General features: G+C 33.0%; 2 protein-coding genes across 2 annotated transcripts; both read right to left on the reverse strand.

Moving 5' to 3' along the window:
* Positions 1-573: 573 nt before the first annotated feature.
* LOC127280786 (uncharacterized) lies at positions 574-1,281 on the reverse strand. Its single transcript, XM_051304050.1, has one exon. The coding sequence runs from the start codon at positions 1,279-1,281 to the stop codon at positions 574-576; it is 708 nt and encodes a 235-aa protein (XP_051160007.1).
* Positions 1,282-7,725: 6,444 nt separating this feature from the next.
* LOC127280787 (uncharacterized) lies at positions 7,726-8,619 on the reverse strand. Its single transcript, XM_051304051.1, has one exon. It carries the CDS (start codon positions 8,617-8,619, stop codon positions 7,726-7,728), a length of 894 nt encoding a protein of 297 aa, XP_051160008.1.
* Positions 8,620-13,808: the final 5,189 nt, after the last annotated feature.

Raw genomic sequence — 13,808 nt, forward strand, 5'->3', positions numbered from 1 at the left:
GTTTGCATACGCTAGGGAAGAATGTGTACATGAATTTTTTTATATAATTTGAATTGCATAACAAAATACGATTTCAATGAGCCTAAGAACGTTTAAAAATATTAATTTTTGCCAGAGAAATAAAAAAAATAGTAAAAACATTGAAAATTGGGTTTTTCTTAGATATCTAATTGAAAAATTAACATATTCTCTTTGTCAAGGTGTCATTTCTTTCAGAATTTTATTAGCTTTAATAAAATAAAGAGGAAAAAATGTTAGTTTTAATATTTTTGAAGATTTGAACAATTTTATAGTTGTTGAAAAAGCAGAGTTCGCACAATTTCGGACGGTAGTGTACTTTAAGTACCATCAATTTTTTTTTAAATTCTATTAGAAATTTTCTTACCATCGGTTGTTAATGTAATTAACAGGATGTAATGAGTAAGAATATAAGTTATTCAGAAAATTTGCTTTACGGAAAATAGTAGCAGTCTATAAACAATTTTTCAATCAAGTTAAATAAAATCACAATTTAAAAATTCATTCACATTTTTCTTTTCCTTTACAATAAATTACGCATACGCACAATTTTAACTAATACTTTAATCTTTCTGGTTTTTTACTAATTCGTCCGCTTTTCGTCGTTACAATTTTATCTAAACCAGAATGATCATCATTTAAATTAACACTCTCAATGCTCTTATTGGAATTTTCTTTTGCTTCCAATAAGTTGTCCATTCGCTCGATCAACGGCACGCATTCGTTTAAATCCCTGACAAATTCATCGCTCGCAGATAATTCTAACGAGTAAATTCTCTGTACTGGTCGTTTGAATAACCCATTTTTTGTTTTAATTAAACAAACTCTAACTTGTCCGTCACGACCCTCGATAATTTCATCAATTCGCCCGAGAGGCCAATCCATCCTTTTCTGGTTATCGCTACCAATCAAAACAACATCTCCTGTTTTGATTTTTCGCGTCTCTTTCTTACCGCCTCGTAACAACAGCTGACTCAAATACTCGACTCGAAAACGTTCTCTCAGATCTTTCAAAGTCTGTTGTCGGTGTCTCAATTTTTTATTTAATTTTTCTTTAGAGAGCACATCTAAATCTGGAACTCCTATTTCTCGCGTTTCTTGTAAAAACATCGACGGACTGAGTGTTTTTAAATCGTTCGCATCGTCCGAAACGTAAGTTAAGGGTCGCCAATTTATGATTGCTTTTGCATCGCACAGGGCAGTCGTTAAGCTTTCATAAAAGAGACAAGCTCTGCCCAGAACCTTTTTCAATATGGTTTTCATAACCCCCACCAACCTCCCCACCAAGGAGCTGCTGTCGGATTAAAATGCCATTCGATTTCCAGCGCTGAAATATATCTACAAATTTTCTCCCACTTTATAGTTTTCAACGCGTTAGCTTTTCCACAAAAATTCGTTCCATTGTCACTATATATATTTTGAGGCCTCCCCCATCTTGCGATAAATCGTCGAAGACATTCTATGAATTCTTCTGTTGATAGGGAAGATGCAAGTTCCAAATGAACCGCTCGGTACACGGCGCACGGGAAAATACAAATCCAGCCCTTTTTCCACCTTTTATAAAAACTGGTCCCTCAAAATCTATCCCTGTTGACTCAAACGCTACCGCGTGGCAGACTCGATTTGTTGGAAGGGGAGGGGATTCACATTCAACGCGCTTGACTTTTTGCTGTTGACATACGACGCAACTAGACGTAATAGTTATGATTTGTCGCAGCGAGATTATCCAGAATTTTTCCCTCAAGGTATTCATTACAACTTGTGTCTCCATATGACCACATCTTTCGTGTGTCTCGAATTAATAAATTTACAATGTCATGTCTATCTAAAACTATCGAACATAAGAACAAATTAGAATCGTCGCGATTAACTATTCCGGTTTTGAGAATGATTAGGCCTTCATCATTTCTCAAAGTCCTGAATGACGACAATTTGTCTTTACCCGGTCTATCAAACATGACTTTTTGCAAATGTTTAAGCAAATTTCTTTCTGCTTCTTTAATTTCTCGAAAAGATTTTTTGCTTCAACCAACGTATGTGGTATTTGTGAGATTTCTTTATTTTCTCGCCATTGTTCTAAAATTGCTCTTCGATTTCGTAAAAATCTACGCATCCAGGCAATAAATCTCACGAGCATTGTAAAGGAGGAAAACAATGTACTCGCTTTTAAATCCAACTCTTTCGTGGCTATCGTATTCACTATAGCGCTTTTCTTGATTTCACTACAGATCTCCCCCTCATTAACACTATTCTCCCCGGAAGGCCAGTTAATTTTGCTCTCGCGCAACCAACCTGGCCCCTCCCACCACTTGGAATCTCGTAACTGGGAAGGAGAACACCCGCGTGATGGCAAATCAACAGGGTTCATACTACTCGGTACGTATTTCCAATCATTGACGTCGCTCAAGGTTCTAATTTCTTTAAATCGATTTTGTACGAATGTTCCCCACTGCGTATCTCGCTTCAGATAAGCCAAAACAGTGGTGCAATCGGACTAAAAATTGATCTTTTCGATAGGACGAGTCAAAGATTTTGCGATTGAATTCACGAGCCTAGCAGTTATTGATGCCGCCATTAACTATAGACGAGGTATTGAGGATTTTTCAGGTGCTATTCGACTTATGCTTATTAGACTTAGCGCCCAACAATTGAACTCCTATTGAATTTTCAGTAACAATACGCGCGAATACAACTGCAGCATAAGCTAGTTTGCTAGCATCTCCGAAAGCGTGTAAGGACAAACTTCCTTCCCCAATTTCTCGACTGATTTCAATCTCTTTTGTTAATGGCATATCCATCACATCAGGATTAATTTAAATCGTGTCTTTACTCTTATTCCAAAAAATTCCTAAAACAAGTGCTACTTTATTTTCCGAAATTTCTCCTGAATTTTCCCATCCACGCAATTCAAACCCACCCGCAGCCATGACAGCAGTGGCTTCTTTCCTAAAAACTTGCAATTCTTCTAAAGAATCTACGCTTGTTACGCAGTTATCGACGTATAATGAATCTTTCAATTTTTTAACTGATTTTTGCGTCCTTAAAATTCATCGCCAGATTGCACTTTTTGCAGAGATCGATCCAGTAGTAACGCAATAACCGCTGATAACAAAAAAGGACTACTGGATAGACCAAACACTACGCGGCAATGACAGAACACAACGATTTTTCCATCTACTTCCCACAGAAAACACAAGTGATCTCTGTCAGACTCATTAACTTCAACTTGCAAAAACGCGCCTTTTATATCTGAGATAACGCCCACTTTTCTCTCTCGAAATCTATTTAACGCGGACGGGACAAGTTCCATTAGATAGGGACCTTTTTCTAAACAATCATTTAATGATGGATGCCCTTTTTTCTTAGCTGATGTGTCAAATACCGGTCTAATTTTTGTTGTACTGTTCATTTTTATGACAGGTAGGTGTGAAAGGTAATGGCCTATATGGGAAACATCTTTTTCGGAAATTTTCTCAATTATGTTTTCTGCTAACCACGTTTCAAAAACTTCGCTATAAGCACGAAGTAAACCTGGATTATTCAATTTCTTTACAGTCTTTACTAAACGTTGACGTGCGATGTACAAATTCGTTGGTATATATAATTCTCCTTCCACGGTAATCTAACTTGGTACCGCCCCTTAGGCACGGTGTGCCTTAACCAGACTCAACCCAAAAGTCTTTGCTCAGTAAAAAGTCTTTTTTCTCGTGAAAGTATATGGAAAATAGAAACTTTTCTCACAAAAATCGAAAAGAAGTTTATTATTGTATTACAGTATCAGACGTGGATCCAGGGGGCACATATACATGCCCCCCCCAAAAAAACATAGTGGGTAGTTTAGGGGTTAAAACCTCCACCCCCGTGAAATTTTGAATTTCTTTGACAAATCTAAGCAAACATAAAATCTTTTCTGAAACTTTTTTTTTCTTACACCCCTGAAACAAACAAATGAACTTATAATAATTATCAATTATAATATAATTGATAGTTACAATAATAACTATCAAGGCCTCGATGGCTCTGCGGTTAGTGCGTTAGGTTCGTAATATGCGTTTAGCGTTAAGTTAGGGTCTTAGAATCTCGGCGTCGGTTAGGATTTTTTAAAATATGCGAGTTGTGCGTTCAATTGCGTTTAAGGCAGGGAAAAAAATCATGTATGTGGAATCTACAGAAATTAAAAAGTAACACTAATTTAAACTTAATAAATTTAATAAATTTTTTTTTATATTATTTTTTTTAATTTAATGATGGAATCCAATATTGGATCGAGGTTAAATTTCAGTATCGGGCCAATCTCGAATTCCAATGTTGTAACAGTGTAGGAAAATAGTATCGGTCCGATCTTACATTCTAACACCTTTCGATACCGAAACAGTACCGAATATCAGGATCGAGACGACATTGGTATGTCGAAATCCGACATCGGTCCGATACTGATCCGGTATCAGAACCCTTCTTGGGTTCATATTGTATGCGAGTGTGAATTAAGAAAATATTAAAAATGTCTAAAGATCATGGGTTTACGCATGCACTGTATAAAGTATTAAAGAATTTTAACTGTTTGAAAGAGGGAGCGATTATAACCCACTTTTAATGTATCACTTTTACTTAACCCATATAGGACCGAACAAACTGTTCGACTAGTCAAACACTAGTTTTTACATTGCAAATAAAATATTAGAATATCGTACATTATTATGCAACTACATTTTTAACATCGACAAGTAGTTTACTTTCAAATTTTTAAAGAACAAAAATTAATAAACAATTACAATAATTATGCCACTTACATTTGTAAGTGCGACTGGAATTGTAGTGTTCGACTAGTGGAACAGCTGTCCGATATGGGTTAAACAAATGATTGTACCATATTAAAAATATCAATATTCCTTGATTTGGTAAAAAGAAAATTCCCACCTTCCAGATAATTGCTATTTTAAACACGGTAAGTTTACGTTCGGCAATAAGAATTTTCCCATCTGCTGTAATGTCTCAGTCATTAGTTTTTTTGCTACATTAAAAGTTAGTACTATTATTACCTACATTGAAAGTGTTAAAATCATCGGAGATTTGATAATTATTTAGAATGGGAAAATTACAAAATTCTATGTTTTTCATTTTAGATTCTGTATTTTTGCCGCATTATAAGAACTGCTATTACCAACGATTTTGTAGATTAAAATCTCTATCAGTGATAGTGAAAAAAAATTCAGGAAAATTCCCTTATGACTTTTTACAGTGAGATGAAAGTCGTTTAAAAGTGAATTTATTATGCTTTTGCAAGATAAAAGAGATGTTTCCATTAACGGAAACACTAAAATTTTAGTCCTATAATATTTTCTTAATTCACACTCGTATACAAAACGATTATTATTTCGTTGGGAAAATAAATTTGACAAACAGAGAAGTTGTCAAAAAAAATTATTATAAGTTCATTTGTTTGTTTCAAGGGCGTAAGAAAAAAAAAGTTTTAGAAAAGATTTTATGTTTGCTTAGATTTGTTAAAGAAATTCAAAATTTCACGGGGGTGGAGGTTTTAACCCCAAAACTACCCACTATGTTTTTGGGGGGGCATACTGTAATACAATAATAAACTTCTTTTCGCTATTTTCATTAAAAAAAATGTACTTTTAATGGCGAAAATATTCAATGGGACCGTTCTTAAAAACGGCTCCACAGATTATTTTGATTTTTGTGAGAAAAGTTTCTATTTTCCATATACTTTCACGAGAAAAAAGAATTTTTACTGAGCAAAGACTTTTGGGTTGAGTCTGGTTAAGGCACACCGTGCAGGAGTAAACTTAGATGTGCTCACTATAAATTTCCGTACGTTTTCGTTACGCTTCGTTTCACATTCGTTTTCAATAGGATCTGTAATACCGAGTATGTCTAATCGCCATAACTCGGATGGATTCGCCTCTTGACCAAGTAGCGTCGTTAACATATTAACTGTCTCCGACAACAGATTTTCATTTTTTTTATTTCTGAGACCGCATGGGGTGATTCTTATAGGTTTTTCGACGCTGAACACGAATCCGTAATCAGAATTGCTCCATCACCCTAGGTTTTCGAGAAATTTGACCTTGAAAATTGAAAAAATGCCGTTTTTAGGGTACTTTTTGATTTTTTATTACGGTACCAAAATTTTTTCTGAGGTTTTCATGATATGCATATGAAAGCTGATATCCTCCTTAACATTTTCCAATTTTGATCTTTCAAAAATATTTTTTTTTGGATGAGTTATCCTCATTCGAAATTCGCGTTGCAACGTGAATCGGGATCACAGTGCAGGAGGCGTATTAAAAAATGGTCCAAAATTCAAATGTATTTTAAATGGTCTGAAACTTGTTACTTGGAGGTTTTCGGGGTCGCTGATTACGAATTTGAGGTCAGTTTTCGAAAATTCAAAATGGCGGATCCAATGTGGCGGACGACTTTTTCTAAACTCGATCGAAATGGCCTGTAACTTGTTACTCGGGGGTTTTTGGGGTAGCTGATTAAAAATTCGAGGTCCGTTTTTGAAAATTCAAAATGGCGGATCCAATATGGCAGAGGACTTCTTCAAAACTCGATCCAAATGGCCTGTAAGTGATTATTGAGGAGTTTTTGGGGTTAGATATAAATATAAATAAAAACAAATAAATCAAAGTTTCGCAAAAATTAGTGAGCAAAAAAAGTCGTCCGCCATATTGGATCCGCCATTTTGAATTTTCAAAAACGGACATCGAATTCGTAATCAGCGACCCCGAAAACCCCCGAGTAACAAGTTACAGGCCATTTAAAATACATTTGGATTTTGGATTATTTTATACGCCTCCTGCACTGTGATCCCGTTTCACGTTGCAACGCGAATTTCAAATGAGGATAACTCATCCAAAAAAGATATTTTTTAAAGATCAAATTTGGAAAATGTTAAGGAGGATATCAGCTTTCATATACATATCATGAAAACTTCAGAAAAAATTTTGGTACCGTAATAAAAAATCAAAAAGTACCCTAAAAACGGTATTTTTAAATTTTCAAGGTCAAATTTCTCGAAAACCTAGGGTGATGGAGCAATTCTAATTACGGATTCGTGTTCAGCGTCGAGAAACGTTAAGCCAGGATTCTTTTTTTATGGATGGTATTGTCTCACAAATTGTTTCCTGACTCAGTACAGAAAAATTACATGCATACTTTTTATCTAAATTTTTTACTTTTATTTTAAATATATCATGCTTTTTTGCTTTTGAGGTAACCCCTCCAAACAATGAATGTGACACTTCAATCTCTGCGTGAGGTGTGTATCCCAACTTTTTCACTATATCTGCTCGAATGTATGAACGTTGCGAGGCTGTATCAATAATTTCTTTAACTATCATTTCACCCGAGTCAGAATACACTAATACACGGAGAGTTTGCAGATACACTTCAGGCGCAGCACAAATTGTGGCCAAAACATTTTCAATTTCTCGCTTACTGTCATCTTTTGAAACTAAATTGTCTTTAGATGATAAACCTGGACATAATAGTAATTCGTGACGTCTAGAACACCAATTACATTTTACTTTTACCCGACACCATTTCGCGGAATGACCTCGCCTCAGACAAACAAAACAAGCACCTTCTTTCTTAACATATTCTTTTCTTTCACTCAAATCCATTTTTCGTGAAACCTCACATTCTTTACTCTCATGAGCAGACTTACAAAAAATACACGATACCTGTTTACATTTCTAATAATTTGGTCAGCTTGTCCCTTGTCATATTATGCCCCTCATTTTCTATGGTGCGATACTGCCCATTGCGCTGCCAAGCACGTAGAATTTCTTCCGGGAGAGCAGACTCAACCAGCGGATATAACATTGACGCACATTTCTCCGTCGTTACTCTTAGAGTGTCTAGAGCACGGATGTATGCTTCCAATTTATCATAGTTTGCAGAAAGTGTTGCCTTTGGACCTCCTTTAAGTTCATTTTGGAGAACCAATCCCAACAGTTCACGAACATAATATTTAACTACAATATCGTCTTGGCCGAATCGACTCTTGAGACTTGCTATCGCCTTATCATAGTTGTCAGCTGTTGGGGGGAAACTGCGAACCAGTTCACGTGCCCTCGAATCCGGTGATGTAGCTTGAATGAGATATTGAAATTTATCCTCACGCCTAATTGAGTTGTCTTCGTGGATCTTTTTGAAAATACTCCAGAACAACAGCCACTCTTTAACATGACACTTAAATTTTGGTAACTCAATTTGTGGTAACTTCAATGACCCCTTAGTTGCTCCGGGCAAGTTGTCTGATAACACGGATTGGATGTTTTCAGTTCGTACTTCCTGTAAATCATCAGCCATCATTTTTGCATTCAGAAATGCCACAGTGTATTCGTCTACATCTTCTAATTCTTTGGCGATTTCATCTTCAGTGGCCTCTGATTCGAAGAGAAATTTGTTGCAAATAGCGTACACCGCTTCCAACTCCTTCGTCTTGGTTTGTAACAACTGAAATGCCACCATATTGTCATCTCGAGAGCACGTGCCTTTGAGTTTGGCCGAAAACGAATTGTATGTTTTCGTAAAGGCCATACCCAGACTCTTCCTTTGTCGCATTGCTGCTTCCATTTTTTAGTTTTCACTCACTCACAGTTCACTTGTGTGTACACTTTATCAATAATCCCGAATTTAAGAATGTCCGGTCACGGTCGCCAATTGTTCAGGATTCTAAGCACTAATTAATAAAACGCAACAAAACACTGTTTAGTACATAATAGAGAAAAACCAAATTTATTAAATTATTTAAAATACTTGTCCAATATTAAACATATAAAACAGTCTGTCACGACTTCCATTAAGGATCGAAAAAAGGGAAGCCGTTCCGGACAGTTCCGAGTCGTCGTTATCTCTACTCAAAGACCTCTCTCACTTCTCCATGCTATAATTCTTTACTCTTACAAATAACTACAGAAGTCACTGAATACTTCCTGAAATTTTTAAATTATATAACTTTCTAACAGTAGTATCCGAATCTAATAATTTATATAAGTCAACCATTAAATGCATACTTTGAGAACCATCAAAGTTTCTTTTGCTTCTATCAGAATTTTAGTAACTGGCGATTATTAAATTAATTAACAGTATGTAAAAACGAAAAGGAATATAACGTATTAAGAAAATTTGTTTCATGGAAAGTGGTAGCAGTCTATAAACAATTTGCTTATTCAACAAATAAATACATACTTTGGGTACCATAAATGTTTCTTTTTCTTCTATCAGAATTTTAGTAACCTTCGATTGATTAGGGAATTAAATAGGTAAAATGAATATGGTCAGAAGATTATTAGAATTTATGTTACTGAAAGTAGTAGCCGAATAAAACAATTTATATAAGTCAGCCATTATATGCATACTTTAAGTACCATCAATGTCTCTTTTGCTTCTATCAGAATTACAGTAACTAGCGATTAATTAGGGAATTTAACAGGTAAAATGAATATGGTCAGAAGATTATTAGAACTTTTGTTACTGAAAGTAGTAGCCGAATATAAACAATTTATACAAGTTAACCATTAAATGCATACTTTAAGTACCATCAATGTTTCTTTTGCTTCTATCAGAATTTTAGTAACTAGCAATTGATTAGGGAATTATACAGGGTAAAATGAATGTGGTTAGAAGATTATTAGAATTTTTGTTACTCAAAATTGTAGCAGTCTATAAACAATTTGCTTATTCAACAAGTAAATTCAAACTTTGGGTACCAACAGTGTTTCTTTTGCTTCTATAAGAATTTTAGTAACTTGCGATTGATTAGGGCATTAAACAGGGTAAAATGATTATAGTCAGAAAATTCTTAGAATTTTTGTAGCTAAAAGTAGTAGACGAATATAAACAATTTACGTAAGTCAACCATTAAATGATTACTTTCAGTACCATTAATGTTTCTTTTGCTTTTATCTGAATTTTAGTATCTAGCGATTGTTGCTGTAATTAACACGATGTAATGAGTTAGAATAGAAGTTATTCAGAAAATTTGCTTTATGGAAAATAGTATCAGTCTATAAACAATTTGCTTATTCAACAAATAAATACATACTTTGGGTACCACCAATGTCTCATTTGCTTCTATCAGAGTTTTACGAACTATCAATTGATTAATGAAATATACAAAGTAAAATGAATATGGTCTGAAGATTATTAGAACTTTTGTTACTGAAAGTAGTAGCCGAATCTAACAATTCATATAAGTCAACCATGAAATGCAAACTTTGAGTACCATCAATGTTTCTGTTGCTTTTATCTTAATTTTAGTATCTAGCGATTGTTAATGTAATTAACAACTATTAATTACGGAACTTAACAGGTAAAATGAATATGGTCAGATGATTATTAGAACTTTTGTTACTAAAAGTAGTGGCCGAATCTAACAATTTATATAAGTCCAACCCTTAAATGCATACTTTAAGTACCATCAATGTTTCTTTTGATTTTAACTGAATTTTAGTAACGTTTGATTGATTAGGGCATTAGTCAGGGTAAAATGATTATAGTCAGAAGATTATTAGAATTTTTGTAACTGAAAGTAGTAGACGAATATAAACAATTTACATAAGTCAACCATTAAATGCATACTTTGAGTACCATCAATGTCACTTTTGCTTCTATCTGAATTTTAGTAACTCGCGCTTAATTAGGGAATTAAACAGGTAAAATGAATGTGGTCAGAAGATTATTAGAACTTTTGTTACTGAAAGTAGTAGCCGAACATAAACAATTTATATAAGTCAACCATTAAATGCATACTTTAAGTACCATATATTTTTATTTTTATTCTATCAGAATTTTTGTTACCATCGGTTGTTAATGTAATTAACAGGATGTAATGAGTAAGAATATAAGTTGTTCAGAAAATTTGCTTTATGGAAAATGGTAGCAGTCTACAAACAATTTGCATTATTCAATAAGTAAATGCATACTTTTGGTACCATTAATTTTTCTTTTGCTTCTTTTAGTATTTTAGTAACTGTCTAATGATTAATGAATTAAACCTGGTGAAATAAATATGGTCAGAAGATTATTAGAATTTTTGTTACTGGAAGTTGCAGCAGTCTATAAACAATTTGCTTATTCAACAAGTAAATGCATACTTTGGGTACCATTAATGTTTCTTTTGCTTTTTTTAGAATTTTACTAACTAGCGATTGATTAGGGAATTAAACAGGGTAAATTGAATATGGTCAGAAGATTATCATAATTTTTGTTACTAAAAGTAGTAGCCGAAGATAAACAATTTATATAAGTCAACCATTAAGTGCATACTTTGAGTACCATCAATGTTTTTTTTGATTTTATCAGAATACAGATGTGACTAATTGTCACTGGTCAAGTGCAGTAAAGCCAAGATCAATCTCCAAGGAAAAATCTTCTTTCTCCCTATTTACTTTATTAACCCTTGAGAGGGAAACCCTTATAAATGCACATTTTGAAGATCTTTTTTACAAAAGAGTAGTAAAGTTTATTGAATTGAAATAAAGCATACTTTAAAGTGTTTAATATAAGCTATGTAAAAAAATTTTTAAATAAAAATAGTGAAAAATGGCGGCGTTACAGGCGTTTAAAGTTGGATCTTTGGTTTTTTCGCCATGCAGTCTGCAGGTCTCAAATCTCCACCAAAATTAAGAAATGAAATTTTTACCTTTAAACTACACAAATACGCTTTGCATGACGAAGAGAAAATTAATTTTTTTTTAATTCGGGTCCATTTAAAAAAAAACATTTCTTTTAAACAATCTACCAAAAAAATTGTTAAAATTTTTTTTAAAAAAGTAGCTCGTCATGTAAAAGCCAGTAAGTTAAAGAAGATTTCTTGTTAGTTTCATGAAAATAGGTGAAATATTTTCTGAGCTGCATTGCACGGCACGCGAACACGTTTTAGTTGTGTTTTAACTATTGCCTTGAAGACGTTATGTATTGGAAAATATCTATTGCACTAAAACCAAGATTTACTATCACTTTCTCATGTAAAATTAACATGAAATTCGTTTAGAATTTCTTCGATTTTCGGGCAAATTATTTTTTCCTGTCATGGATATTTACAACTAACTTTATAAAAGCGTTAGAAGTCAATTTCTCTAAAACTGTGCATACAAGTAATCCATCGAAAAAAATTGACCCCTATTTTTTAGTTTTTCCCCAAAAAACAGTTTTAAAAATAGTAAAAACCTGTATAAGTTTTATACTTAAAACGTTATAGCTAAAAATAAAAAAGGAGTGTTTACAACTATCTGGAGCCTACCTATCTCAGCAAACGATTTTGGAATTATGTTAAAACAACTTTCTTAAAATTGTGCACCCAGTTGGCAAAAAACCATGTTCGTTCTAAAAACGTTTTAAGGACATATTGTTTGATAAAATTGTGCTCAAAATATGAGTTTGGTATATAAAATTGAAATTTACTTATAAAATGTTTATAACTTATAATCAAAACATACATTGTACATATGAAAGATGTACAAAGCAACGTATGTTTTGAGGGCATTATCGATTAACAGATTTTTATGTCCGCAAGTGTAACATACTTTATGGACATATTGATTGATAAAATGGTACTCAAAATATGCGTTTGGTATATAAAGTTGAAATTTACTTATGAAATGTTTATATAACTTATAATCAAAACATACGTTATACATATGAAAGATGTACAAATAGAACGTATGATTTGAGGACATTATCGATTAACAGATTTTTATGTCCTCAAATGTAACACATACTTTATGGACATATTGATTGATAAAATGGTGCTCTAAATATGCGTTGGTAAATAAAATTAAAATTTACTTGTTAAATGTTTATATAACTTATACTCAAAACATACGTTGAATATATGAAAGATGTACAAATAAAACGTATGATTTGAGGACATTATCGATTCACAAATTTTTATGTTCTTAAATCTAACGCATACTTTAAGGACATATTGATTGATAAAATGGTGCTTAAATGATGTGGTTTGTGTATAAATTCGACCTCAAACTATGCAGTATTTATATAACTTGTTCCTCAAAACATGCGTTGTATATATGAAAGACGTATAAGTGCAACGTTTGATTTGAGGACATTATCTATTCTCAAATTTTTATATTCGCAAATGTAACGCATACTTTAAGGACATATTGATTCTTAAAATTGTACTTAAATCATGCGTTGTACATATGAAAGACGTCTAAGTGCAACGCATACTTTAAGGACATATTGATTCTTAAAATTGTACTTAAATCATGCGTTGTACATATGAAAGACGTCTAAGTGCAACGCATGATTTGAGGACATTATCTATTTACAAATTTATGTCTTTTAATGTAACGCATACTTTGAGGACAGATGGTTTCTTAAAATTGTACTCAAATCATGCGGTGGTTATATATTTTGGTACTTAAATCATGCGTTGCGTATATAATTTGGTTCTCAAAACATGCATTGTACATATAAAAGACGTACATGTACAACGCATGATTTGAGAACATTGCGATATACACAATTTTTGTGTCCTCAAAATATGCTTTGCATACTTTATTGTCGATTTAAACTTATTAATTTTGAGTGTATATCAATAATTTTTTAATGCTTTTGCTATTTAGGGCATCAGGAACCTATATATACACGAAAAAACATGGGTCCCCAAATCATGCTTTGTACATATATATATATATATATATATATATATATATATATATATCTAACATTATAAATTATAAATAAATTATAAATCATTATAACAATAATATTTATAATTAACAATAAATAAAATTACA

This window comes from Leptopilina boulardi, unplaced genomic scaffold, assembly GCF_019393585.1.
Source record: "Leptopilina boulardi isolate dan_hultmark-lab unplaced genomic scaffold, ZJU_Lbou_2.1 LbouV2_251, whole genome shotgun sequence".
Taxonomy (NCBI): domain Eukaryota; kingdom Metazoa; phylum Arthropoda; class Insecta; order Hymenoptera; family Figitidae; genus Leptopilina; species Leptopilina boulardi.

Coding starts and splice junctions, on each gene's coding strand:
- LOC127280786 (XM_051304050.1), bottom strand. CDS start 1,281: ATGAAAACCATATTGAAAAAGGTTCTGGGCAGAGCTTGTCTCTTTTAT.
- LOC127280787 (XM_051304051.1), bottom strand. CDS start 8,619: ATGGAAGCAGCAATGCGACAAAGGAAGAGTCTGGGTATGGCCTTTACG.